The sequence below is a fragment of the Girardinichthys multiradiatus genome, chromosome 7 (assembly GCF_021462225.1).
Source record: "Girardinichthys multiradiatus isolate DD_20200921_A chromosome 7, DD_fGirMul_XY1, whole genome shotgun sequence".
NCBI lineage: Eukaryota > Metazoa > Chordata > Actinopteri > Cyprinodontiformes > Goodeidae > Girardinichthys > Girardinichthys multiradiatus.
The window spans coordinates 568,386-596,168 of record NC_061800.1 but is presented as its reverse complement, the minus strand read 5'-3'; the positions used below and the strand labels follow the sequence as shown (position 1 = coordinate 596,168).

At 42.1% G+C, this 27,783-nt stretch overlaps 1 protein-coding gene across 2 annotated transcripts in view; it reads left to right on the top strand.

Annotated features, from left to right (window-relative positions):
- cntnap5a (contactin associated protein family member 5a) overlaps window positions 1-27,783 on the top strand; it is a 299,922-nt gene that overhangs the window by 133,223 nt on the left and 138,916 nt on the right. For both annotated transcript variants that reach the window (XM_047371007.1, XM_047371008.1), the window contains 2 exons: window positions 24,645-24,788; window positions 24,912-25,071. In XM_047371007.1, coding sequence (XP_047226963.1) covers window positions 24,645-24,788; window positions 24,912-25,071 — 304 coding nt within the window. The remainder of the gene's footprint in view (window positions 1-24,644; window positions 24,789-24,911; window positions 25,072-27,783) is intronic.

The following is a 27,783-nucleotide window of genomic DNA, read 5'->3' as shown; positions in this document are numbered from 1 at the left end:
CACAACACCGGAACCTTCTTCTGGGCCAGGCTAAGGTTGAAGAGGTGCTGCAGAATCCCACAGAGCTGCTCTGCACAGGCCTTCAGGACTCTAGGGCTGACATGATCTGGACCTGCAGCCTTATTCTGATTCAATCTCTCCAGTTGCATCTTCACCTGACTTCTTGAGACACACAGGTGGAAGGGGGAAGCAAAGGAAGCATCAGCATCTTTTGATATGGTTGAAGGCAAACATGTGGTGGAAGAAGGGTCTATGGCTGAGGTGGAAGATAAAAAATTTGAGGTGTTACTGGACAGCTGTGGGTCCTGTGGGTCAAAGGAGGATGGGATGTCTATTTGGCTGTGAGCAGGAGAGGAGGATGCGAAGCTTGTTTCTGAACTGAACCTATTGAAGAATGTGTTCAGTTCATTGGCTCTGTCCAGACCTCCATCGGTCTGATCATCCTTCTGCTTGAAGCCTGTGATCTACTTCATCCCTGACCACACATCTCTGATATTTTTTTTGCTGGAGCTTGCTCTCCAGCTTCTTCTTGTACACCTCCTTGCTGTCTCTTATCTTGACTTTAAGTTGCTTCTGGAAACTCCTCAATAAGTCTCTGTCTCCCTCTCTGAAGGCTCTTTTTTTCTTGTTAAGCAGGTCCTTCAGGTCACTGGTGATCCAAGGTTTGTTATTGGGGAAGCATCTCACGGTTCTGGTGGGGATGATGTTATCCACACAGAAGTTTATATAGTCAGTTACACACTCAGTCATGGCATTGATGTCCTCTCCATGTGGCTGGCACAGTGCGTCCCTGTCTGTAGCCTCAAAGCAACCTTGCAGAGCTTCTTCAGCTTCCTGTGACCATTTTCTCACAGTCCTCTTTATTACAGGTTGCCTCTGAACAAGGAGCGTATTTTTCGAGCAGAGAAAAACAAGATTGTGATCTGATTTGCCTAGAGGAGGTCTTGTTGTAGAGATGTATGAGTCCTTGACATTTGCATAAAACAAATCCAATGTTTTGTTTTCTCTGGTAGAGCAGCTGACAAACTGTTGAAACGTTGGAAGTGTAGCAGAGAGTGAAGCATGGTTAAAATAACCAGAAATTGCCACGAAAGCATTGGGGTTTTGTGTCTGTAGCTTAGCAACAACTGAGCTGATGGCATCACATGCAGTGTCTGCATCAGCGGAAGGTGGAACATATACTGTTGCCAAAATAACACTGGTGAACTCTCTGGGTAAATAATATGGACGAAAACCTATTGCCAACAGTTCAATATCTGGACTGCAGAGACGACACAGTAACATGTCCTGGATTACACCATCTTTTGTTCACAAGTACTACTAGTCCACCTCCTTTACATTTGCCGCTCCTCTTTAAATCTCTGTCTGCTCGTATGGTTAAAAAGCCCGGCAGAGAGACGCTGGAGTCTGGGATATGATCCTGCAGCCATGTCTCAGTAAAACACATGATACTGCATGCCCAGTACTCTGGCTGGGTCCTTTGTAGGGCTTGGAGTTCATCCAACTTGTTTCCCAACAATCTCACATTGCCCATCATAATCGACGGAAGAGATGGTTTGAACTTCCTCCTTCTCTCTCTTCTCTTAGCTCCTGCTCTGCATCCACGGCTCAAATTTAGACAATTATGCAATTATTGTACAGTTGCCTTCAGAAATGCTAAAGCAAACCACTTTCTCACTCAAACCACTGAGAACCTTAATAATCCAATTAAGTTTTGGAAGATAATTAGGTCCATACATGAAATTAGTAAATCTCCGGAGCTTCCACCTTGCATTGTAACCAACACTCAAAAACTTTTCGACAGAGCAGAGATGCTGGATTGCTTTAACCAGCATTTTGTAGCGTCTGGGTCCTTGTTTAATTCATTTGACAGTATTAACAAAAATCCTACAAATTTAAGTGTTGATCCCCTTATTTCTATAAATCAAACCTTAAGTTTCACTCCCTTACAGTTGCTGAGGTCCACAAAGACTTCAAACCTGTAAAAAATTAAACAGCTCCAGGACCTGATAATCTAGAGCCTTACTTCCTAAAAATAGCAGCCGAATTTACAGCTCCTCATCTGACCCACCTTTTCAATCTCATTCTAGTCACAAATGAAATTCCACTCATTTGAAAGTTGGCTTTTGTACTACCACTGTTTAACCCAACCCAACACTTATCATAATCAGCTAAAATAAAAGCTTCATCTATCTTGTAATTTTTTGGAGAAAATAATTTATCATAACCATACAGCTGTTTGTATATAGTCGGTATATTCAGATTCATTCTTAAGACATGAAATCAAGCTTCAGTTTCAATTTCAGTCCCAGCAGTGAGGAATGCATGAACATCCACATGAACATGTTGTAATCATGACAAAGTTCTGTTTTACTGGTGCTTGACTGTGAGCTTCATATTACTGCAGCAGATGAAGAGAGACACCCTGATTCAAAATCTGGGGACAATAGAGTGTTTTATGAAATTTCACCTGGAGCCCAATATCATCTCTGCCCTCAATAATCTAAAAAAAGAAAAGATTTTCTCACAATTACAAGGAAAAACGTGCCATCCAATCTTCTGTCTGGGGCATGCTGCAGATAACATAGATAAGTGGATTATTTAGTCTAACTTTCTGTAGGTCCTGGGCTGTAGGGAAATCTAGATGGGCACACATCTGAGGAACACAGGTTTTTTATATAATTTACCTGAAGCTGCATTAGATTTCCTTCCTACAGTGGGACACGTGCACCTCAAAGCTGCAGCATATGAGGAGCCAGAGTCCTTATACTAAGTCAAAGTTTCACTGTCAATGAATTAAAAAAAACTAATCTGATATCAGTTTGATATGAACTGCTGCACATGTATTTTGTCAATTATTTTATTAGGATTCCTTTGGTACATTTTTGGAGGTCACAGCTGAAATTAATATTGAACTAAAGCCGTGAGACCTTCTTGGTTACAAACCCATGCAGCTAAGAGGCAGATTATAATATCAAACACACAGAGAAAATCCCCTGAATCTAGTCTGAGAATCAGCCTGATTCTGTGAGAACGTGCTGCACAGACATGGGGGGTAAATTCCTTAATTACAGCAGGATATTGATGATATGCTGCTGTGAGAAACATGTGCAGGACTCACTGCAGCTGGAAGTCTTCTCTGCATGATGGACGTCCTGAAACATAACCTAATTGAGCTATGCAACAGCGAAAACCAGGCTCACAACCAGAATCCAGTAGTGCATAAACGCTCAATAAAGATGAGCAGGCTGTTGGCTTGGTGTCATCCAAAGTTAAAATAACAACTTCTAGTTACTGCTTGGAGCTTCTAAAATTAGTGACAATGTTTTTCCATCTGATCTGTGAAGTAGTGATAGTACTAGAAAGGGGAAATGGAGATGTGAAAAATGTTATTCTCAGCTTTCTCCCCACCTTTCCTTTTACAACTGTAGCGAAAACAGCAATATCAGTCGAGATCATTAAACTGAGCCCCAGGGCTCACAGCGCTCTTACATTTCATGTATGTTCTTTTCTAAAATTAAATCTTCAGTTTGATCATGATGGCAGAAGAACTTGGCTCCGTGGTATATGAAGGCACAAAGGCAGTAATTTCACAAAAAAATTCTGAAGTCTTCATGTAAGAAATTATTTACACAAAAGAAAGCATCTTTAAGTTAAATCAGGAGACACATAGAAAGATATCAAAAATGAGCTAAAGTTTCCTTCACTTTTTTCAGCATCTGTTGTCAAGGACATCCTCCGCCCTCCTTTAACAATACAAAACTGATATAATATTGTGTCTGGACAGAAGGAAGGCTAAGAGATTAAGAGATAATAAAAAGCCCAAATGGTGGATTCTTCCCTTAGTAGGGGAGAACCAATTTGATTAGATCTGTGTGTCTTACACTGACCCTTTAGGGCTGGCCAGCAGCAGATGAAATATATATATGACCTGAAAGGATGACAGGAAGCCCAGTTTAAATGCTCTCCGGCAGTCTGTCATGGCTGCATGGCTTATTCGCTGAAACAGTAAATGGAGATAGGAGGAAATGCCTGTGGCGCTCGCAGTCTTCCAGGATAAAAGCCTTTGCCGTTAGCGACAGGCATCACTGGAAATTCTCAAGTTCCCTAAGAGCCTGGCCAGATGTTATTTTAGACTAACTGAAAACAACTCCCAGGGTGCATTTGGCATAATCGCCTGTCCCTGTTGAGCTTGCGGACCACACTGGAGAAAAAACATTAAAATAGTAATTGGATCAGAACAGAGGCCCAGCTGTTGCTGTGGAACTCTGTTCCTCAAAGCTGCAGCAATATGAAAATGAAGATTAGGTTTTTAAATCATCGGGGTTGTTATATGATGTATGTCATGAAAACATTTCAGATTTATGCAAAGCACTGCTCTTTAACTCTTTATAGTTTATCTAATGCCACAACAATTAATGAGGAGATGACACTGCTAGCTTACTCCCACAATCCCACAGTATTGGAAATCTGCCTTGCCTTTCAGTTGGGTAGAAAGGTCCTCCGCTTTAACTGTAGGATTTTCCTATGCAACTGACACTGTAGCATAAAGATACATAGCATACAGATGGTGACTCCAGTCACAGATTGGGAGTCAAATAACACTTAAGTCGCAAACAATTCAGACTTGACTCAGGCTCATGTTATGAAGACTCCGGCCCTAACTTACCTCTAACATCGTAGTGTCTCATTGTTAGATGTTACATCCTTATAGATACACTTCCAGCTTATCAAAATAAAGCACCTTTTTTTTGTTCATTTAGATACCTGACATTCTCTTGCATTTACTTTTTAACTGCAAATTGCTAAATGGGTTGCAATTTATAGCATGCACTGGATTATGCTCACTGTTTAGACTTGACAACAGTTTTACACGTAGATTTAGAAAATGCTTTCTGACTGAGTGAGAATAAGAAGAAAACTGTTTAAATATAGGGCTGCATGGTGGCACAGTTGGTAGCACTGTTGCTTTGCAGCAAGAAGGTCCTGGGTTCCACTCCTGGCCGGCGGTTTTTCTGCATGGAGTTTGCATGTTCTCCCCGTACATGCGTGGGTTCTCTTGGGTATTCCAGCTTCCTCTGACAGTCCAGAAACATGACTGTAAGGTTAATTAGTTTCTCTAAATTTCCCTTAGGTGCAAATGAATGTGTTCGTTGTTGTTTGTCCTGTGTGTGTCTGTGTTGTCCTGTGATGGAGGCAGACAGATGGATTAGTGACTTGTAATTCCTTCAGATATTGCAAGGATCTGAAAAGTCACTAACCTGCTCTTGTCTTGGGTAGAACTTAAAACCCAGAGGGGAAACCTCTGTGGGTGGCAGGCAGTGATCTTCACAGCGCAGATGAAAACTAGCAGCAAGCTGCAGCAGTCACCAGGTGAATCTCATCTGCTGATTGCAGCCAGGGAGACAGGGTAGAGAAGGACATGCAGACGTGCCAGAATCATAACAGTACCCCACTTCTAAGGTCCGGCTCCCGACGGAACACGAGGCTGATCAGGATGGAGACGATGAAACTCACGAATTCAATTCAATTCAGTTTTTATCTATATAGTGCCAATTCACAACACATGTCTCAAGGCACTTCACAACAGTCAGGTTCATACATTCCAATTAATCCTAACAATTGAACAGTGCAGTCGGAGTTAGCTTTTTATTCAAATTGGATAAAAGGTTTTTCTATCTAAGGAAACCCAGCAGATTGCATCCAGTCAGTGACTTGCAGCATTCCCTCCTCCCGGATGAGCATGTAGAGACAGTGGACAGTCACTGGAGTTGACTTTGCAGCAATCCCTCATACTGAGCATGCATGTAGCGACAGTGGAGAGGAAAAACTCCCTTTTAACAGGAAGAAACCTCCAGCAGAACCAGGCTCAGTGTGAGCGGCCATCTGTCACGACCGACTGGGGGTTTGAGAGAACAGAGCAGAGACACAAAAAGAACACAGAAGCACTGATCCAGAAGTACTTTCTATGGGAAGGAAAAGTAAATGTTAATGGATGTAGCTCCTTTAGTCGTTTCACCTAGAAAGAAAGAACAGATAAACTCTGAGCCAGTTTTCAAGGTTAGAGTCTGAAAGAGAGCACACAGTTAGTCACAGTAAAAGCTCAGTCAATCACCATGTCTAGGAGAGAGAAAGGGTTAAACACTAAAAGACAGGGCTATGTGGATCATCGGTTGAGGGTGAGCATTAAGTTGTTGCCAGCAGAAGCTCGGATTATTCCCCTCTCCAGAAAGGTGTCACAGGTAGACACACAGTCAGGCCAGGAGTAGCTTCTAGAAAGAGAAAAGAGAGAACAAGGTTAAAAGCTGAAATAACAGCAAACAATGCAAAATTGGAGAGTAGTGTGAGAATGTAGCGAAGAGGGTGAAAGTGGTCATTATGTCCTCCAGCAGCCTAAGCCTATAGCAACATAACTACACAGATAGTTTCAGTTCAGATTATTTAGTCAAGCGGCGCTTATTTACAACAATGTTGTCTCAAGGAACCTCACAAAGGGTCCCACTGATGGTCATTGTTATACTAAAAACCACAAGGATTGGGATACCTCTCTCTGTCAGACTGATTATAACCATTGGAAAAGAGAAGGGGTCATACAGGTAGCAGAAATGGAGGGTGTGTTTGCACCTCAACCATAACTGAGCCGGCTTAGGCTAAACCTGACTTCCCCTTACTCCAACCGACAGGGAGGGAAGAAGACGGAGGTAAAAAATAAGGAAGATAGCTCAGGATAAACTAAGCCACTCTTAACTATAAGCTTTATCAAAAAAGAAAGTTTTAAGCCTAGCCTTAAAAGTAGACAGGGTGTCTGCTTCACGGACTAAAGCTGGGAGCTGGTTCCACAGGAGAGGAGTCTTATAACTAAAGGATCTGCCTCCCATTCTACTTCTAGAGACTCTAGGAACCACCGGTAAACCTGCAGTCTGAGAACAAAGTGCTCTGTTAGGAACATATGGACCAATCAGATCTCTGATGTATGATGGAGCTAGATCATTAAGGGCTTTATATGTGAGGAGGAGAATTTTAAATTCTATTCTGGACTTAAATGGGAGCCAATGAAGGGAAGCTAAAATAGGAGAAATATGATCTCTCTTTTTAATTTTCATCAGAACTCTTGCTGCAGCACTTTGAATCAGCTGAAGGCTTTTAACTGCATTTTGTGGACATCCTGATAGTAACGAATTACAATAGTCCAGCCTTGAAGTAACAAATGCATGGACTAGTTTTTCAGCGTCACTCCTAGATAGGATATTTCTAATTTTGGCAATGTTCCGGAGATGAAAGAAGGAAATCTTAGAAACCTGTTTAATATGGGATTTAAATGACATGTCTTGGTCAAAAATAACACCAAGGTTTTTTACTTTATTATCAGAGGTCAATTTAATGCCATCCAGGTTAAGTGATTGACTAAGCAATTTCTTTTTTAAAGACTCCGGTCCAAAGACGACAACTTCTGTCTTGTCTGAATTTAGAAGCAAAATATTTAACGTCATCCAAGTTTTTATATTTTCAAAACATGCTTGTAGTCTATCTAACTGGTTGGGCTCATCAGGATTTATGGATAAGTAAAGATGAGTATCATCAGCGTAACAGTGAAAATTTATCCCATGCTGCCAAATAATTTGACCTATTGGAAGCATATATATAGTAAAGAGAATTGGCCCAAGTACTGAACCCTGTGGTACTCCACAATTAACCCTGGAGTGTAAAGATGATTTATCATTTACATGAACAAACTGGAATCTGTCAGACAGATAAGATTAAAACCAGCCTAGCGCTGTTCCCCTGATCCCTACAGCATATTCCAGCCTTTTTAAGAGAATATTATGGTCGACTGTATCAAATGCAGCACTGAGATCTAACAGAACCAGAACAGACACAAGTCCATTATCTGAGGCCATAAGAATATCATTAGTGACTTTCAGCAGAGCTCTTTCAGTGCTATGATGAGCTCTGAAACCTGACTGAAACTCTTCAAACAGGTCATTGCTGTATAAATGTTCACACATTTGATTAGCAACAATTTTCTCAAGAATTGTTTTTCAATTCATCTCGATCAAGCGAACGTTTCTTAAGTAAAGGTTTAATTACAGCTAAATTAAAAGCCGGTAGTACATATCCATTTACTAAAAATAGATTAATCATATCTAAAATGTGGCTGGTAATCAGAGGGAACATTTCCTTAAATAATTTGGTTGGGATTGGGTCTAACATACAAGTTGAAGGTTTAGATGAAGCTAATATTTCTGATAACTCAGGAAGCTTCACAGGATCAAAACAGTCCAAACACAGATCAGGTTCTACAGTTACTTACAATGTTGTCTCACTTGCTGAGGATGAAGTAATCATCTTCGGGAGTATGTCAAAGATTTTCTTTTTAATAGAATCAATTTTATTTAAGAAGAATCCCATAAAGTCATTACTGCTAAGAGCTAAGGGAATGGATGGCTCAACAGAGCTATGACTCTGTGTAAGTTTAGCAACTGTACTAAAGAGAAACCTAGGATTATTCTTGTTCTCTTCTATTAATGATGAGAAATAAGCTGTTCTAGCTTGGCGAAATGTCTTTTTATACAACAGTAGGCTATTTTTCCAGATTAAGTTGAAATCCTCTAGGTGTGTAGAGCGCCATTTTCTCTCCAATTTTCTAACATTGTGCTTTAAGGTACGCAGCTCTGAATTAAACCAGGGAGCCTGCCTTCTGTAAATAATGACCTTCTTTTTCAAGGGGGCTGCATTGTCTAATGCATCACGCAATGATGAAGAAACACTATGAACAAAAGAATCAATTTGTGAAGGGGAAGAAACAGAATTATTGCCCTCCACTGTGCTTTTCAGTGACAATGAGGAAATTAAAAGTGGAACAGATTCTTTAAAGGTTCTTACAACATCGCCTGATAATGATCTACTATAATGACATTTTCTTTCAGGTGTGGAGTACTCAGTTAAATTAAACTCAAAGGTTATTAAGAAATGGTCAGACAGGACAGGGTTATGAGAAAATATTATGTATTTACACTCAATGCCATTCAGATCTTTATCAAGGATGAATCTCATAGGAATCCAAGATCTCGCCCATAACCCTCTCAGTCAACCAGGTATTACAATCCACGTCCTCTCCGCCTGGACCTGACAATGCACTTGACTGTGAACACTGGGCCTCCATCAATGACCCAGGTGGTTGGAGGGGGCCCGGAGGTGGGCCCGAGTTGGGGGACCACGAAGGGCTTGACCTGAGGGACGTGGAACATGGGGTGAACCCTCATGGAACTGGGTAACCTCAGCTGCACAGAGACTGGGTTGACGATCTTGGAAATCGGGAATGGTCCAACAAATTGGGGTGCCAACTTCCGGGACTCTACCCTTAATGGTAGGTCTTTGGCGGAGAGCCAAATTTTCTGCCCCACCTGGTACTTAGGGGCAGGAATCCGTCTCCGGTTGGTCGTTCTTGACTGAACCAGTGACATTCTGATCATCAACCTCCTGGCCTTTCTCCATAATCTTTGGCACCTTAGGGCAGCTGCTTGGGCGGACGGGACATTAGCCTTTCTCTCTTGAACCGAAAACATGGGTGGCTGGAAACCAAACACAATATGGAAAGGGGACAAACCAGTGGCACTTGATTGCATAGAGTTCATGGCGTATTCAACCCAGGGCAAATCTTGTGACCACTTGGTCGGGTCTGACTCACATAAAATGCGAAGTTTGGTTTCCACTTCTTGCTTAGCCCTCTCAGTTTGGCCATCAGACTGAGGATGAAAACCTGAAGAGAGACTGACAGAAATTCCCAACAAAGAACAGAACTCCTTCCAAAAACATGACACAAACTGGCGTCCTCTATTGGAAACAATGTCTGTTGGAATTCCATAGAGTCTGAAAACTTCTTTGGTCAATATCTCACCCATCTCCTTTGCAGAGGGGAGCTTCTCCAGGGGCGCCAGATGAACCATCTTGGAAAATCTGTCAATTATGGTTAGTAGTACAGAGTGACCATTTGACACCGGTAAACCTGTCACAAAGTCCATAGCAATGTGCAACCATAGGCAATGGGCAATGGGTGCAACAACCCCGCAGGGGGGCGACGAGAAGGCTTGGCTTGACAACATTGAGTGCATGCAGAAACATAGTCTTTAATATCCTTCACAAGCGATGGCCACCAAAACTGAGCTTCTACCATCTGAATTGTTCTGCTGACTCCAGGATGACAAACGAGACGAGAACAATGACGGGACTCCAGTACCTTTGGCACAAGGCGCTCAGGAACAAAACAGCGGTCTGGTGGGCATGATGGTGGGATAGGCAGATCTCTAATGGCCTGCTGGACCTCTCTTTCCACCTCAACTTGGGAAACAGACAACCTGACAGCCTCAGGAAGGATAAACTCCTCTTCACCCGCAGACTGAGATTCTGCAGGCTCTTGAATCATTTTTACTCCCTGGCCTGTAAGACAGGGAGAAATTAAAATGACCAAAGCACAGAGCCCACCTTGCCTGCCTGGGGTTCAGCCGTTTTGCTGATTTCAGGTACTCCAAGTTTTTATGGTCAGTCCACAGCAAAAACGGCTCCTTAGTCCCCTCCAGCCAATGTCTCTACTCCGTCAATGCCAACTTGACGGCCAGCAACTCTCTGTCTCCCACGTCATAATTCCGCCCAGCCTGTGACAGAGTCCTTGAGAAGAAAGCACATGGGTGAACACGATCATCCTCACCTCTCTGGCTTAACACGGCTACAACGACCAGTGCTTGAGGCATCCACTTCCACGATAAACTGTCTCTCTGGGACAGGAGACCGTAGCACTGGAGCTGACGTGAAGAGTTTCTTCAACCTGTTGAAGGCCTTCTCTGCGTCCTTATTCCACACAAACCTCGTCTTGGAAGCGGTAAGAGCGTTCAGGGGAGTAGCAACCAGGCTGTAATTTCTAATAAATCTCCTATAGAAGTTTGCGAAGCCCAGAAATCTTTGAAGCTGCTTGCGATCAGTTGGAACAGGCCATTCCAATACGGCCCTTACTTTGGAGGGGTCAACAATCACCTGATCTGGGGAGATGATGAAGCCCAAAAAGGATGTAGTAGTTATGTGATACTCACATTTTTCTCACTTGACGGATAACTGGTTTTGAAGGAGACGCAGGAGAACAGCTCGGACATGTTTCCTGTGGGTATCCAGATCTTTAGAATAAATTAATATGTCATCAGGATAAACAAACACGAATTGCCCCACCATGTCTCTTAGAACATCATTAACTAATGACTGAAAAACAGCAGGAGCATTAGTAAGCCCAATCGGCATAACCTTGCACTCATAATGGCCTGTAGGCCTGTTAAAAGCCGTCTTCCACTCATCCCCTTCTCTGATTTGGACCAGATGATACGCATTCCTCAGTTCCAGCTTAGAAAATATCTTGGCTCCCTGGATCTGATCAAAAGCTGTGTTCAGGAGTGGTAAGGGATATCTATTTTTAACTGTTATCTCATTAAGGCCTCTATAATCAATGCATGATCTCAACAAACCATCCTTCTTCCCTACAAGAAAGAAACCAGCACCTGCAGGAGAGGAAGAAGGTTGAATGTGCCCTGCCTTTAATGCCTCATCTCCATATTTCTTCATGGCCCTGTGCTCTGGACCACACAACAAGTAAAGCCTACCTTTAGGGGGTGATGTGCCTGGAAGCAAATCAATAGCACAATCATGGGGTGGCAGAGCTGTGGCATTAATTAAAACACTTCCTTTAGATCATGGTATTCTTGCGGTACCTTGTATAAATCCAGATGGCTCTCCTCGACCTCATTCTCCACATTGACCTCCATAACAGCAGACAAAAGACAGGCAGCGGAGCATGAATCAGACCAACCCAGAACTTCCTTTCTCTTCCAATCAATGTGAGGGTTGTGTTTCTGCAGCCAGGAGGCCCCTAGGACTACAGGAAGTTCAGGTGAATTAATGACCATGAAGGTTACTTTCTCTTGATGATTACCTCCAACCGTTAAAGTAATCTCCTCCATCCTGAGGTGTGAATTGTTCATGCTGTGACCATCCAATGCTAGCACATTACGTGTGTCAGCTGACTGAATGAGTCTTATGCCGTTCTTATTGGCAAATGCTTCATCCATGAATTCAGTGTCTGCTCCTGAATCAATAAACACGGCCCCCTGGAGAGACATGGAAGAGGTTTGAAAACAAGCAGGAAACAAGAAGGAGGAGGCAGTTAGCTGGCTTCGGCTCAGTAGAGACCTCCCTTCCTCTGCTGAGCCTGTCTTTTTAATGGACACCTGAGTGCTACATGTCCTTTATTTCCACAATAAAAACAGAGCTTGAATCTCCTCCAACGATCTTTCTCCTCAGTGGTAATCTTGGTTCTGCCCAACTGCATGGGCTCACAATCATCATTTTCCTCAGTGAGAGGTGACCGGCTCCTTCTCTCATGCCGGTGTACAGGACCCTGAGTTAATGAGGAGCGACCCACCTATGTCGCTTCTCCCTCCTTCTCTCTGCCAGCCGAATATCAATGCGAGCAGCAAGGTCCTTGAGTTGTTTCAGGGAGGAGGGGTAGTCACGGGTCACTAACTCATCCTTGATGTCTGCGTTCAATCCTTGCATAAATGCATCCATTTGTGCTGCTTCATTCCAACGGCTATCTGCGGCCAACAAATGAAAGTCAATTATATAGGACGAGACAGGTTGATCACCCTGCTTGAGGGACAGTAAGCCTTTTGCGGCTTCACGACTTGGAAGAACAGGGTTAAAAACTTAAATAAGTTTCTTGGAAAAAGCTTCATAAGAGGCACAAGATGCAGACCTGTGCTGCCATTCAGCAGTCCCCCACTGCTTCGCCCTTCCTGCCAGCAGAGAAATGAGAAAAGCCATCTTGGAACGTCCAGTCGGAAATGATGACGGCAGAAGCTCAAAATGAATTTCACACTGAGTTAGGAAGGCTCGACACTGGTCAGGGTCTCCACTGAACATCTCAGGTGGAGATAGGCGTGGCTCCCTTACCTCTGCTGTTGTCCGTGTCTCTTGGGCGTGGTTACTCTGTGACGGGTGCGGCCCAGAGACAAGATTGTCAGAACGTAATGTGGAAATTATTTCTTCCAAGCCGGAACCAAGCCAGCAAAGGGTCTCATCAACGTGGGTGCGCCAGTGCTGTGCTGGCCAGATTTTTCTATTACAAGTCAGAAACAGGCGGACCCAAGATTCAGCCAGACACAGAACTGAAAGATTAAAAGGTTTATTCAGCCACAGGAAAACGTCACTCAGGTTAAACTCCACACAGCTTTCGGGAATCACTGGGGCAGAAAGATGGATTAGTGACTTGTAATTCCTTCAAATTTTGCAAGGATCTGAAAAGTCACTAACCTGCTCTTGTCTTGGGTAGAACTTAAAACCCAGAGGGGAAACCTCTGTGGGTGGCAGGCAGTGATCTCCACAGCGCAGGTGAAAACTAGCAGCAAGCTGCAGTCGGATCTCTGACTGATCCAACTCCTCAGCTGACGAAGCGGAACTCCAGATGGTTCCTGCTAGGATAGGAACTAACCTCCAGGTTAGGACTCCAGACAGGCAAGAGAGGCGGGCGGCCTTAGGCTGAATAATCGAAGGGCTAGGCTGGTTCAATAATCAGACAGGGTCAACGATCGGAACAGAGACGTCAGGCAAGGGTAGGCTGAGGCATAAACCAGATACTGGAAGCAGGGTCAAAAAACAATGATCAGACAGGAAAGAACGCTGGATATCTACTCACATGATGGCTTTCAAAAATCTGGCACTGTCTGCTTGTCAAAGTCAGTATATATCAGGGAAGACCCGTTGCTTGGAATGCCACAGATTGCACTGCACTGCAGCAGCCACCAGGTGCATCTCATCTGCTGATTGCAGCCAGGGAGACAGGGAGACAGGGTAGAAAAGGACATGCATACGTTCCCGAATCATAACACTGACTGATGACTGTTTAAATACTATAGAATGTAGATAAAGATGAGCAAATACGAACACAAGGTTTAACTGGTGGTAGTTATGTTAGTAACGTGTTAATCTCTTTCTATTATATATATTGAACGTATGTGTATGCATATCAAATTTCTTATATCTAGTTAATATTTTATTTGTCTATGTGGGGGTTTGACATAAAATGTGAGCGTTACACATGCTTTAAAGATGTGACAGTGTTTAATGTTCCACAAAATGTACTTTATTTCTACTTAGTACTACCTACCTGAAGAGACAATATCATACATGATAAGATAGGAAAAATTGTGACAGCTTCAGCAACTCAAGAATACCTGGTAATGATGATGGATAGGATCCTGATGATCAGTAATGCACAGAGTGCTTTCAGGTTTCCAATGATGCTTCTGCAGAGCAGGTGGTGGATATGCGGTTATAAGTTCATATGTTTTGCAACACTTCATATGCAATGCAGCATTTTCCAAATTCTTGTGAAAGAATTTGGGAAATGCTCTCAACCCTTTTCTGCCTGAATTTGTTTTCTGTACATTTTGAAATGAATTTATTTTTTGATTATTTGTTTTCAGCTAGATGCTAAATTAAGAATGTGTTGTTTATTTTAATCTAGCACCTACAAGATATAAAAATGTATGTTTTTAGTATGCAAGTTAAACTCATAAATGCAAAATGTTTGGAATAGTCTTCTTGGCATGTGTGGAGTATTGATCAGCCAGCATTATTTTTGGAGGGCTGGTGTGTGTTTCCCTCTCACAGATTGATGGGACGGTGGCCGAATGGTTGGGCAGGCTTGGCGGTGTGCTGCTCTGCTGGCTGTTGTGTATGGGGCGGATCAGGGTGGTGGGCTAGGGGTGGCGTGGGGGACTGCAATGTGTGGGTGAGGGGGTTGTGTCCACTTCTTGGATGTGGGGTCACCGGCATCTGGATCGGCTGAGCGGCAATGGTAGAGCTGAGCTGGATAATGTTTCTACCTGGGCTATCATTTCAGTGGCAGTGATGTGGTGTGGTTGCGGGGGTGGGGTGGGGGACGCCAGCCCGATTGCTTGCCGCTGGCCGGGGACCTATTGGGTGAGTTTGTCCCATCTTGGTGTGGGGTTCGGGGGCTCCGTTGTGAGCTTGGTGCTTGACGGGGTTTGCCCTGTTATGCCTGTGGGTGGGGGCTGGGCCGGCGTGCGTGGGGCCCTTGCCTTGCTGTCACGGCACGCTGTGTGGTGGGGCGGGACGCAGCAGGGGAGCTTGGAGCAGTGCTGTGTGTGGAGCTTGCGCAGTGTGGGTGTTGCTTCGTCGGCTTTTCAGGGATGAAGCTCCCCTGTGGGAGTGTGCCCATGTGCTGTGGGGGGTGATTAATGACGTTTGGTTTCACGGGCATGTGTTCAATATCTGTATCCTGTTTGGGGGTGGTCCAGTGGGGAGATTCATGTCGAGTTCACGGTGGTGGAGGGCTCATGGGGTTGGGATTGGAATTAATTGGGGGTTGGGACTATTTTATTCTGTGGCAGCTCTGGTTGGTGGGCTTGTTTGCACCTCTTTTATACATGGTCCCCTCCCCGGATGAGGATGGGGGTGGTTTGGGACTGGGGTTGGGGTCCGGGCCGGGGTCGCTCAGGTTCAGGCACGAGCCTGGGCTAGCCCAGACCCGTTTCAGGTGCTGGGACAATCTGCCTGTCTCCACCCCCGGAGGGAAAGGGACCATCTCCTGGGTCTGGGGGCTGGTTGTCCCTATAGGGTATCGGCACCTGGACCTGGGAGTATAGTGTATGTATGGGGAGTGTGAGTGAGTGTACAGCGTCCATTGTTGTTTGTCTTTATGTTGGGTGCGTGGGTGTGTTTTTATGTGTATGCATTAGGGTGGGAATGTGTGATTGTGATTGTGTGTGCCTGTTTTTTCTGTCAGTTTGGGTCTTGGGCTGCTCCCTCTCCTGGATCAGTTTAGGCCCCCATCGAATGTGGGGCCTATTTCCTCCCCACCACACTACCTGCCGGTGGTTGGTATCTCTGCCCGCTGGTGTACTTGTGGTTCTCGGTATCTGGGGCTGGGTGCTTTGGTGTGTGCTTGCTCATTCCCGGTGGCTGCTTGCCGGGGCCTGGACCCCCTGGGGTCGGTCGGGCCTCTGCTTGGGGAGTGATATGTCCCGGGGTCTCAGGTCTCTGGGTCCCTGCCTGGATCTGCTCGGGCGTAGACGGCTGCCGGCAGGGCCTGTGGATTCATCGCTGCAGCTCCCTGGGGCTTCTGCACTGTGGCTGCTGGGTGGATCCCCTGGGATTCTCCCCTCCTCCTCCCCGGAGGGGTTACGATAGTCCCGGCGGTGGTTCTCCTGGGGTTCCTGTGCTCTGGTGGACCTTTGGATCTCCTTTTTATCTGTCCCAGGTCCAGGGGGGCAGGTCTGTGGCTCCTCACACTCACTATTGCATATTTTTTATGGAGAAACCTTGTACACAAGTGCGATCACACTCAGACCCACGGGTGTTTAGATTCAGGTGTTAACAGATACACAAATGCTGAATTTACCACTAAATACATCTTGCATTCATAAGTACCGTGCACCTTTTGGTAAAAAAGCTGGTAATACGAACGTTTCTGCAGGTGTAGGAGCAAGCAGGGTGTTATCTTGTATTCTCTTCATCCTTCTTTCTTTCCTCCCTTCTATTCTCCTTCTCTCCCCTTTTCCTTTTTGCCCCCCTTTCTCTCTTTAGTGCTTCTTTTTTTTCCTTTCCATTTCTGTCTCCGTGTCCATAACAATTGATATAATCCCAAAGCAGTTTCTAATAATGCTTCTTTTTATGAATATCAAGCAGAGCTTTAAAGTGTTAGCTGTAATGCTCCACTTGTGAAAGTAAATCTGTTGGGCTTTTTCTTGGCACTCAGACAACAATTCTGAGCGCTACTCTGCCGGACAGGACACGGTTAAAAAAAAAAAAAGATTATTCACTTTGGCCTGTACAGCTGAATTTTCCTCCAAAGACTTTCCAACCATTACAGAACCATTAGGTTGTATTAAATAGATATGTTCATGTATTTATTTGCATGTGAGTTTTAATTTAAATCTCCAATTTTGTTAAACTGGTAAATAATAATCCAATAAAGTTTGAGAAGACAAGTGATAGCACTGGAGGGAAAATGAGGAGAGAAAGTGGAAGTTTATTTACTGTCAGTGTGGACAAACAGAAGAACTGACAATTAGAGGGAAAATGGCTGCATATAAAGTATTCAAGCATGTTCAAGTGAAAATTATGGTTAAAATGTACTGACAGTCAGTTACTGTAAAATCACAACTACGGTGCAGTCATTGTTGGAGTCATTTATAGTTTTAGCATATTGAAACAGCTTATCAAAATGATACAAAAGTCAGGTTAACTTTCAAACTTGGTTTGGGGGGTGGAATGAGTGCATGAATGTGCACACAGAATAGTCTGACCAAAATGGTATGACAAACTGTAATTAGAACAAGATGATGCATGATTATTGTCTAAAAACCAGCCACTCTAAGATACAGTTGGCTGCAATAAAAGCTGGGAACAATAAAATATGTGTGTGTGTGTGTGTGTGTGTGTGTGTGTGTGTGTGTGTGTGTGTGTGTGTGTGTGTGTGTGTGTGTGTGTGTGTGTTTCAAACCAATAACCTCTGTATAGACAGAGAACTGCTCTTCGTCATGAGTAGCCAGAAATGCATCTCTGTGAAAACTGTCTCATAAAAGACAAGAAAAAAGGACTGCAGGTTCAATCAGTGAAGAAATCTTAGGTGAAATTATTCATTATGGCTACCAGTTGATGAGCATTTTGTTTTCTGTTGTGTTAAATTTTTCTATCCATTTGATCTCTTTACCAAATACGTACGACGCAGCAGCCAAGTTCCCTCTGTATCATAGCCACAGCCAGATCGACTTACACACTCATCTCTACTTCTGTGTAGTTCGAGGTGCTCGTGAACGTCAGAATTCACACATTCACATTAAACATACATACTTATGATTGGGCGGCTGGTGCTTAAGCAGTACCTATATGTGAGCATTCTTCTGCCAGCAGGTTTAATTATAAATAATTGTAAATGAAAGAAAATAAGGGCTGTAAAATAAAATCAGGAAATGAATGTTAGTAGATTTTTGAGACATCAATGTTTTGGTAAAATGAGTGAATAATTGTTGGTTGACCTGATTGTGGGCGGGGCAAAGGTTATGTAAGAAGAGCCTCTGTCCCTGCTGCAGTCAGTCTGGCCTGGTTACAGAGGAGGTAACACTGATGTGTAGCACTGAGAGGATTACTCTGGAGAAAGAAAGAGTTGTAAATATTGAATGCCGCTTATTAAATGTATACTTTTTGTCCAGTTTTTCCTCCTATTTTGCACCACCATTGTTTTTGGGGAGGTATGCAAATAAAATCACAGCGTTCAGACTCTGACATGCCCTCCATGATTTTTTCTTATTTTGAAGTCATGATGATGATGCCTAGGCCTACCATATGAGTTTCTAGGAAGAACCCGTGACAGATGCAAAGCAAAGGAATGGGCTGCCATCCCAGCAGCAAATTGAGCAAGTGGCAGCTTCAGCAGACACGGCATGGGAAACTCAGCAGTCGACATAAGCAGATGAGAAGGTGGAACAGCCAAAGACTGGGCTTGGTGAAGCTCAGCAGAAAAAGAAGGACTCCCTGATAGAGATGCTTCAAGACCTGAAAAGATCTGTTCAATAAGCAGCAAAGCAACCTCCTCCACCCCAAGTAGCAACATCAAGTGCAGCTACAGTGAGTAGTCTAAGATATCTTCTGCCAACACCAGCCTCATGTCGACCCATTTGATCAGAATCATCCTCTCCCTCACCTGCAAGAAAGTCCAGACAGAGCCAGACAGGAAAAAGGTTTTCCTTTGGGAGTCATTCTGACCCAAAGATTTAATCGTAGTGTTTCTTGTTTGTTTGTTTGTTTGTTTCTTATTATTCCGTTGCGTCTTTGCGGGGCAATTTGGGGACTTTGCCCGGCCCCTCGATGCACATAATTTTACCCCAAGTTTTCCCCCGACGAAAATTATTGTTCCTTAATGTCATCATCAATGTCATTTTGAGTTATCGGCTTCATATCTGGTCAATATGCAGTTAAGGCATGGGGGGTTAAAAGTTATCAAACTTGTGAGTTTTCGCCATGTTTAGGGGACGTAGCCAGGGCATGAAAATGGCATTCGCGCCCAAAGTGAAAAAATGCAATAACTTTCCCAAAGAAACGCCGAATCACACCAAAGTTGGCAATAAGGAGGACCTTTGGGTTCCCGATGATCCTATGGGGGTCATGTGATGACATCATCTAGGCCCCGCCCCCTCAGACCAGGAAGTCACTGTTTTTTACTGGGAAAGGTTGCTATCTGGCTATCTACACTCAATCCTCTGCAAACTGTGTCAGGTGACTGAAAACTAGTGGGTATAACTTCGTTTGAAGCACAGTGACTTTTCATAAAAGGGCATGGCCGTTGTGGTGCGGCAAAGTTGGACGTCATGCCATGGCCATACGTTTGGCTCTAATTTCCACATAGATCATCTGATGGGCACCAAATTCTGTATGATTGATCCTAGTCCAGTCCCCAAAAGAAATATGATGAGATATTTGGTGGGCGTGGCCTAATTCTTAATCAGCGACCCGTAGAAAATTTTAAAAAGTCATCCCCAATCCATGCTTTCACCGAGGACTGTGAAATTTGGTACACATATGTAACTTCTAAGGCTCTACAAAAAAGTCTCTTGGAGCATTGGTTCAAACCCCACAGGAAGTTGGCCATTTTGGATTGAAGTTGCCATTTTGACCCCAGTTTAGCCCTTTCTAGCCCGCATATTTGAGCAAACCCCTCCTACAGCTTTTGACTTAGAGTCTTGAAAATCACTCAGTATACTCTTAAGGCACTGGGGATCAAAAGCTATCAAAAGCTTTTTGATACATGAAGGCGTGTGAGCGTTGCTAAGCCTCAAAATATGACATCTCGCCATGAAAGACAAAATTGATATACAGTAGCTCCTACAAGGAAAGTCACAGAGACCTGAAACCTTCTAAGATTCATCTGCCTCTAGCCCTGAACAATATTCACTGATCAGATGGTGACTTCATTGAAGCCCTGCCCCGTGAGAACAGGAATTGTCATGGTTTCCTTTTGATGGACCATATTTGGTGTCCTTCACCTAATCAATGTGAAACTGTCCAAAGTGACAGATAACATGATGGTCTACGAAAGTCTCCAGTACTGACTGGTTTGGCTGGAGGCTGTGGCTGTGACAGCGTGGTGAATTCTGATGTCACGCCACGGCCATACGTTTGCCTCTAAATTACATATGCATGGTCCGATTCACACCAAAAAGTGGATTTTTGTGACATCAATGTTTTGTTTTGTTTTTCTATGTGTTAAAATAAGTGAATAATTGTTGGTTGATGTGATTGTGGGTAGGGATGGGTACTGTTCACCTTGGAACCAATACTTTAATACCTTCCATTAGCAGGATGCTATTCTATTGTTAGCACCAGGTTTCAGCAGACCTGTTTGTCACGAACAGTGCTTTCTTTTTGTGAATTGGGTTATTTATTTTGCTGTAATTTCCATAAAAAGTGTATATTCTGAGCAGATCTTCCCCTTTAAATATAATCCTTATCTGTGTGCTGTTTGAGAATTTGTGAATCTGTTTGAGAACAGGAATAGCTTAATAAATTTACCTTTCTGTACTTCCACCTCTTATTTTTATCCACCTGTCTCACAATATTAGTTTGTTATGTCCATTACTTTCTGATCTTGTACAAGTGTGCAGAGGTGTAGACGTGTTTTAAAATCTAGTCTTTCTTATTTTTCTCATTTAGTGCTCTGTAATGTGTGACTGCAGTTACCTATCTCATGTCATAAGTCCTGAGGACAAGGTGTATGAACATAACTGAACAGAATTGTTTTCAAAGGTAATAGTCACAGAATTTGTTCTTATGCTTTTAAGTCTCAGGACAGTGTAACATAATAAATATGTAGTTGAAGTTGTGGAAAGTACTATGATAACAAAGTCTGTATGTGTCGGCAGACCCCCAGCCCACTTTAATTCTCGCTGTTCTACAGTTTGTTTATTGGTGAAAAACTGAGCCCTATAATGGACATAGCAGTCCGCTTAAAGTTACCAACAGTAAAGGTACGGAATGCTGTGGGAATGTTTTGCTGCAGGACTGGAGGCACTGAATGTATAAAAGAGTAAAGCCAAGAGAGTACAAGACATTTTCGGGAAAAATGTGGCACAAAGTGTTGAGAAAAAGGAGCGCCGAACAAAAGATGACTGTTTTAAACTTAAGTCTCTCTGAGAAAAACAAAACTTTAGCTTCCTTTGAAGAAAAAGTATAAAAACCACCTGCAAACATAAAAGAGCTTGTTGGAAGGTAAGACTTCTTACAGACAGATGCAAAATGATTTTACATGGCTGCAACCAACAGAAAATTTCACTATACCAGAGTTTCTCACCAGACGTACGTGAAGATGACAAATATAGTAGTAGTTGGTGTTTGTATTATTACACCAATACGTTGCTGTGAAAAGTATTTCCTGCCTTACAGATTTTTCCAGTGTTTGATGTTTTGTCAAACCTTTGTCAAATGTTTCAGATCATCAAAAAGTTTTAAATGCAAAAATATGTTTTCAAGTAATGATTCCATGGGATGATTTAAGCGGGAAAAAGTTATCTAAACCAACCTGACCCTCTGTGAAATGTGAAGCAGTTTTCCCTCTTGTTAAAGCATGAGTATTTGGTTCAGTTTCACCAAGGACACCTGGGTTTGATTACTGTCTGACTTGTAGGATCAAGAAATTACCTAAATAGAAGCACTGATACAATATGAAGTAGGGTAAAAGATCTGAAAAACCAATACATCATGAACTGATCTAAAGATATAGATGAGAAACAAGGTCACTGAAGTATGTCAGTCTGGAAAGGGTTTTAAGGCTTTTAGACTCCAGTAAAGCATGGTAAGAGCCATTATTCAAAAATGCAGAATACATGGAACAGTGGTCATACTTGCCAAGAGTGGCTGGCCTAAAAATGTACTCCAATTGAGCATCAACAACTCAATGAACAAAATAATCCAGAGCAACATCTGAAGTTCTGCAGAGCTCACATGTGTCAGTTAAAGTCAATGTTCAAGTTTTGGCAATAAGATAGAGACTGGGCAAAAATGGCATCCATGAGAGAGTTCCAAGGCAAAAACCACTCTTAAGGGCAAGAAGAATGGTGAGCAGCAGCACCATCCGCCTTTGCGGCATGTCAGATGGGCTACATTGTGGGTTATGACCTGCATGCCATCTGTGAGGGCTGCTAATTGGACGAAGTTCTTGTAGTATGTTTCCTCTGGTTAGATTGTGAAAACAGTTCGTCGTTAAATCATGCTTTTATTTTGAAGTGTGTCTGTAAACATGACTAGCTATCAGTACTTTGGCAAACTGAAGTATTCTCTCAGAGTCAACAGGATACAGTAAACTATCCTGAATAACAGCACTATCTACCACCAAATCCACAATGCTTCTGACTTCTTTACCAACATGACAGAAGTTAAGTTAGCCATTTCTGCTAGGTCCTTTGCAGAACCAGGCAGAGGATCAGCAGCTACTTCCTAGAGACTTGACCCCAACCAATAGGAGAGAAGCTGAGGCGATGACACTGGTCCAAAGACCGCCCCGTCTGTCTCAGTTCCGCCCCATTTGTATTTACATTGTCAGCTGCATGTTGAGAAGGAAAAAACATTTTCAGAGACAGAGTAATGTCAAAAAGAAAGAGGGAAATAAAAGGGCTAAGGAAATCCGTAGGGGAAAAAAATATACATAGGGATATATAAGAGGGAAAAATATATTGGTGTCGAAGAAATAAAAGGACTGTAAAATAATTTGAAATGTAATACATTTTTGAGAAAAAAAACATGTTTTAAATATATTTGACTGGTAATAAATATGGTGAAATAAAAGGGGTAGGAAAAATAAAATGGCAAGAATTTCAGTTGTATTAAATAAACAAAGGAAAACGATAGAGTCAAAGAAAAAAATGTATGATTTGAAATTTTGTGGTTTGTATAAAAAAAGTGGGCTAAAATAGAAATATATATATAAATATATAAACACGTATATATATATATATATATATATATATATATATATAGTACAGACCAAAGGTTTGGAGACACCTTCTCATTCAAAGAGTTTTCTTTATTTTCATGACTATGACTATTGTAACTTCACACTGAAGACATCAAAACTATGAATTAACACATGTGGAATTATATACTGAACAAAAAAGTCTGAAACAACTGAAAATATGTCTTATATTCTAGGTTCTTCAAAGTAGCCACCTTTTGCTTTGATTACTGCTCCGCACACTCTTGGTATTCTGTTGATGAGCTTCAAGAGGTAGTCACCTGAAATGGTTTTCGAACAGTCGTGAAGGAGTTCCCAGAGATGCTTAGCACTTGTTGGCCCTTTTGCCTTCACTCTGTGGTCCAGCTCAACTTCTGCTTGTTGCCTGTCCTCAGCAGTGGTTTCCTAGCAGCTATTTTACCATGAAGGCCTGATTCACACAGTCTCCTCTTAACAGTTGTTCTAGAGATGTGTCTGCTGCTAGAACTCTGTGTGGCATTGACCTGTTCTCTAATCTGAGCTGCTGTTAACCTGCGATTTCTGAGGCTGGTGACTCGGATGAACTTATCGTCCACAGCAGAGGTGACTCTTGGTCTTCCTTTCCTGGGGCGGTCCTCATGTGAACCAGTTTCTTTGTAGCGTTTCATGGTTCTTGCGACTGCACTTGGGGACACTTTCAAAGTTTTCCCAATTGTTCGGACTGACTGACCTTCATTTCTTAAAGTAATGATGGCCACTCGTTTTTCTTTACTTAGCTGCTTTTTTCTTGCCATGATAAAAAATTCTAACAGTCTATTCAGTAGGACTATCAGCTGTATACTGTATCCACCTCTTGCACAACACAACTGATGGTCCCAACCTCTTTATAAGGCTTGAAATCCCTCTTATTAAACCTGACAGGGCACACCTGTGAAGTGGAAACCATTTCAGGTGACTACCTCTTGAAGCTCATCAACAGAATGCCAAGAGTGTGTGGAGCAGTAATCAAAGCAAAAGGTGGCTGCTTTGAAGAACCTAGAATATAAGACATATTTTCAGTTGTTTCACACTTTTTTGTTCAGTATATAATTCCACATGTGTTAATTCATAGTTTAGATGCCTTCAGTGTGAAGTTACATTATTCATAGTCATGAAAATAAAGAAAACTCTTTGAATGAGAAGGTTTGTCCAAACTTTTGGTCTGTACTGGATATATATTTATTTATGTCTGATAAATTATTGAATAAATATCTTCTTTTTATTATATTGTTTCATTTAATGGCACACTAATTTATATTTGTACCTACTTTTTGGCCCAGTAATTATTTTATTCAGTCATTTTTGGAAGTTGTGGCCATTGGCAAACCATGGGTTGCCATGCCAGGTGTAGGGGGCAGTTACTTTTTCACATATAGCTAGGTTGGTTTAGATAACTTTTTTTCTCTTTTAATAAATAAAATGATGTGAAAATTGTTTTCAGTATTTTCTTAGGTTATTTTGTCTGATATTAACATTTGTTTGATTATCTAAAACATTAAGGTGTGACACAACAGGGGGAAATAACTTTTATCTTTTTTTCTAATTATGAACTGTTGTTTAGGCCGCAGAGTCAACGATGGATTGTGGCACACTGTGAGTCTTGTCAGCAGGAATCTTCAGATCACTCTGAGTTTGGATGGCGAGCCTTCATCCAACATTGAACTTTGGGAATCGGTGGAATCAAGAGGCAGCTTCTACTTTGGAGGTTAGTGAGTTCTCCCACATTGTTTGTTGTCTTTTTCTTGAAATTCCCACAATGTCACTTACAGTTGTCTGTGACTAAAGCAAAGTAAAACTAAAGGTTGTTTCTTGTGTCACTTCCGTCAAGGCTGTCCACCCACAGAGTGTCACATGCAAGCTCCTGCCTTCCAGGGGTGCATGCAGCTCATATCCATCAACAATCACCTGGTGAATCTCACTCATGTGCAGCAAGGATTGCTGGGAAATTATAATGAGCTTCAGTTTGACACATGCAATATGAAAGACAGGTAAAGTAGTAAATTTTTTTTTTCCAGACTTAAATTAATTGTGAGAACAGTTCTCAGAGGGAACAGATATACTTTTCCTCTCAGTTGATGGCTGAGTGTCAAACATTATCCAAGATGGCAGCACAGAGTCATTCATGCCCCCAATGTTAATTTGTGGAAGGCAGTGTGTTGTTTTACAAAGCCTGAAGTCGCTGACATTCTGTCCTATAGAGACAAACAAGCTGACTGGATCTTCCAATTAAAGTGCAACAGAAACTCGGCTGCACCTTCTCTGGTAGAGGACTATGCTAACAAGCTGTTCCCCACTGTCCTGTGTGGCATGCTCTCCCTCATTATCCTACACAGCTGTGGGCTCTGGCAGACCTACGAGCTCCATAAATGTCTGCATGCGGAGGGGAACATTTATAGGAGCGAGGCAAACATGCAAACTGCCACATTCCCTTGTGCATGCCCAGGTGAGAATTACCCCATTGTCAGATTTTAGACTACCTGTATTTAAGACCAGATTGTTTACATTCGGAAGATATTTAAACACAACAGCAATGCCAGTCTGTCATGTCAGTTCGTAAAGAGATGCACTGTAGGAAGAGACAGAATGATATAGAGAGTTTTATTTTCCCAAACTAAACAAGACGGATGTTGTTTTTGGCCTTGTACATCACACCTGATGTACCATGGGATGGCAGAAAAAAATAGTCAGATCGGGTTCTTCTACCTGAAACTTACTCTGATGGGATTATCGCTCTGGAGTATCAGCACAGTCTTTCTCTAAACTGGAATGACTAATCCTTTGCAAGAACTGTACCTGTAGCCCCGGGGAAAAGCTAAAAACTTATATATAAAAGAGAAATTGCAGGGAAAAGTTCCACAATGATTGCCGGTAGTTTAGACATTTTCTTTACATTGTTAATTCATGAATGATTAAGACGAAACCAGAACATTCCTTAAGGTTTTCAGACCGAGAATGATATTGTTGGTACTGTATGAATGCAAGTTTTCCACCTGAGGCATTCACCAGAAAAAATGGTCAGTGCACTTGGAATAAATTCTGCCTAAAAGTTACTGCCTCTGTTATTAGTGTTGAAATGAAATGTGTAACATGTAAATTGTACTACTTGGTTTGATGTCTACATAACAGAATTATTTATAAAATAAGTTCTCTTATTCATTATTTTATTTGTCCATAATTGTGGTCATTTAAGTCTTTAAATGACCACAATTATCAGTCTGTACAATGCAGTACAGATGTTCCTTTCAGTTTTTGGCTTTTTTGTCAACTTTAGTGCTTAACATCAATCAAATTGTAATATCAGACAAAGGTAACATGAGTAAATAACATCTTTTTTCAAATTGTGATTTTATATATTAAGACAAAAGGCTATCTTAACTAACCTCGCCCTTTGTAAAAATACAATTGCCCCCATGGTTAAAAAATACATGTCTAACTGAGATTAACCACATTTTTCAAAATCTGAGGTGAGTTTCTCTTGCCACACCCAGTTCACACTCAGTTGTGATTAATGCTTGACCTGCCCGACTGCATTAAGTAGGCTAAAAGATCCCAAGAAGCAGCGCATCATGCCCCAATCTAAAGAAATTCAACCACATATTTAAAAAAAAACATAGACATCTATCTGTTGGTACAGTATTACACCACCACTTCTAATGCCCTGGGACTCCAGACCCATTATCCACAAATAGAGTAAACATGGGACTGTGGTGAATCTTCCCAAATGACTCCAGCAGCACATCAACAACTCATAAAAAAAACAGAAAAACATCTTAGGCCTTAATACTTTCAGGTAAGGTCTGTTCCCATTGTGATTCAGCAAAAATAGAGATTCCATGGAAGAGTTTAAAGGTAAAAATCAATGCTAACCAAATAGAGCACAAAGGCACTTTGGAAAAATATAAAGTGGAACATTTTTGGAAGGTGTGCATCTTATTACATTTGACATGAAACTAATAGACGTTTAAACTGCAGCAGCCCTGTGTCTCACTGGGAACCCTTGTAAAGGGTGAAAAATGTTTACATTTTAAGTAGAAAATTCAGGCTCAATTAGCAAATTAATCTGCATGAACTATGTATAATATAGCTTTACAAACTGTGTACATGAAAAGAGACTGCATTGCAAGATGTGGCTGGGATCAGATTAGCTCAGCTGATAGTGAGGCGCTGAGCATCTGTCTGAATTTTTTTACTAGGGTGGACTAGCATGGAATGTTGCCATCCATATAATTGAAAAGGAGTTTCCATTGAGAGTTGATACTTTTAGAGCGAGAAATATTTCTTGGTTACACATCACCTCCTACAACAAAAGAATATTCATGTTTTGGATCATCATTGGAATTCAGTCAATACTTGAACATTTAAATCACAACATTTAAGTTCATGGCAAGTTGCACTATGTTGTTTTTATAAGATTCAATAAAGATAATAAAATATTGGTTCTCCTACTGGCTCCTTTAGTTTTGCTGCAGCTTATTCCTCAGCCTAATTGAATGTGTAATAAGGTGTTATTTGTCGCCAGCAACCTGAAGTTGTTCTCTCTCAGTGGATTCAGGAGATCCATAGCCATAATAAGAGCAGAAAAGAGAGAGTTGAGTCAACAATTGTTTAAAAGCCCACGGTAACCGTTGTTAAATTGAGAACCAACGAAAGCTTCTGAAAAAAGTAGATTTCTGAACAATAAATAGACATGAAAAATCTAA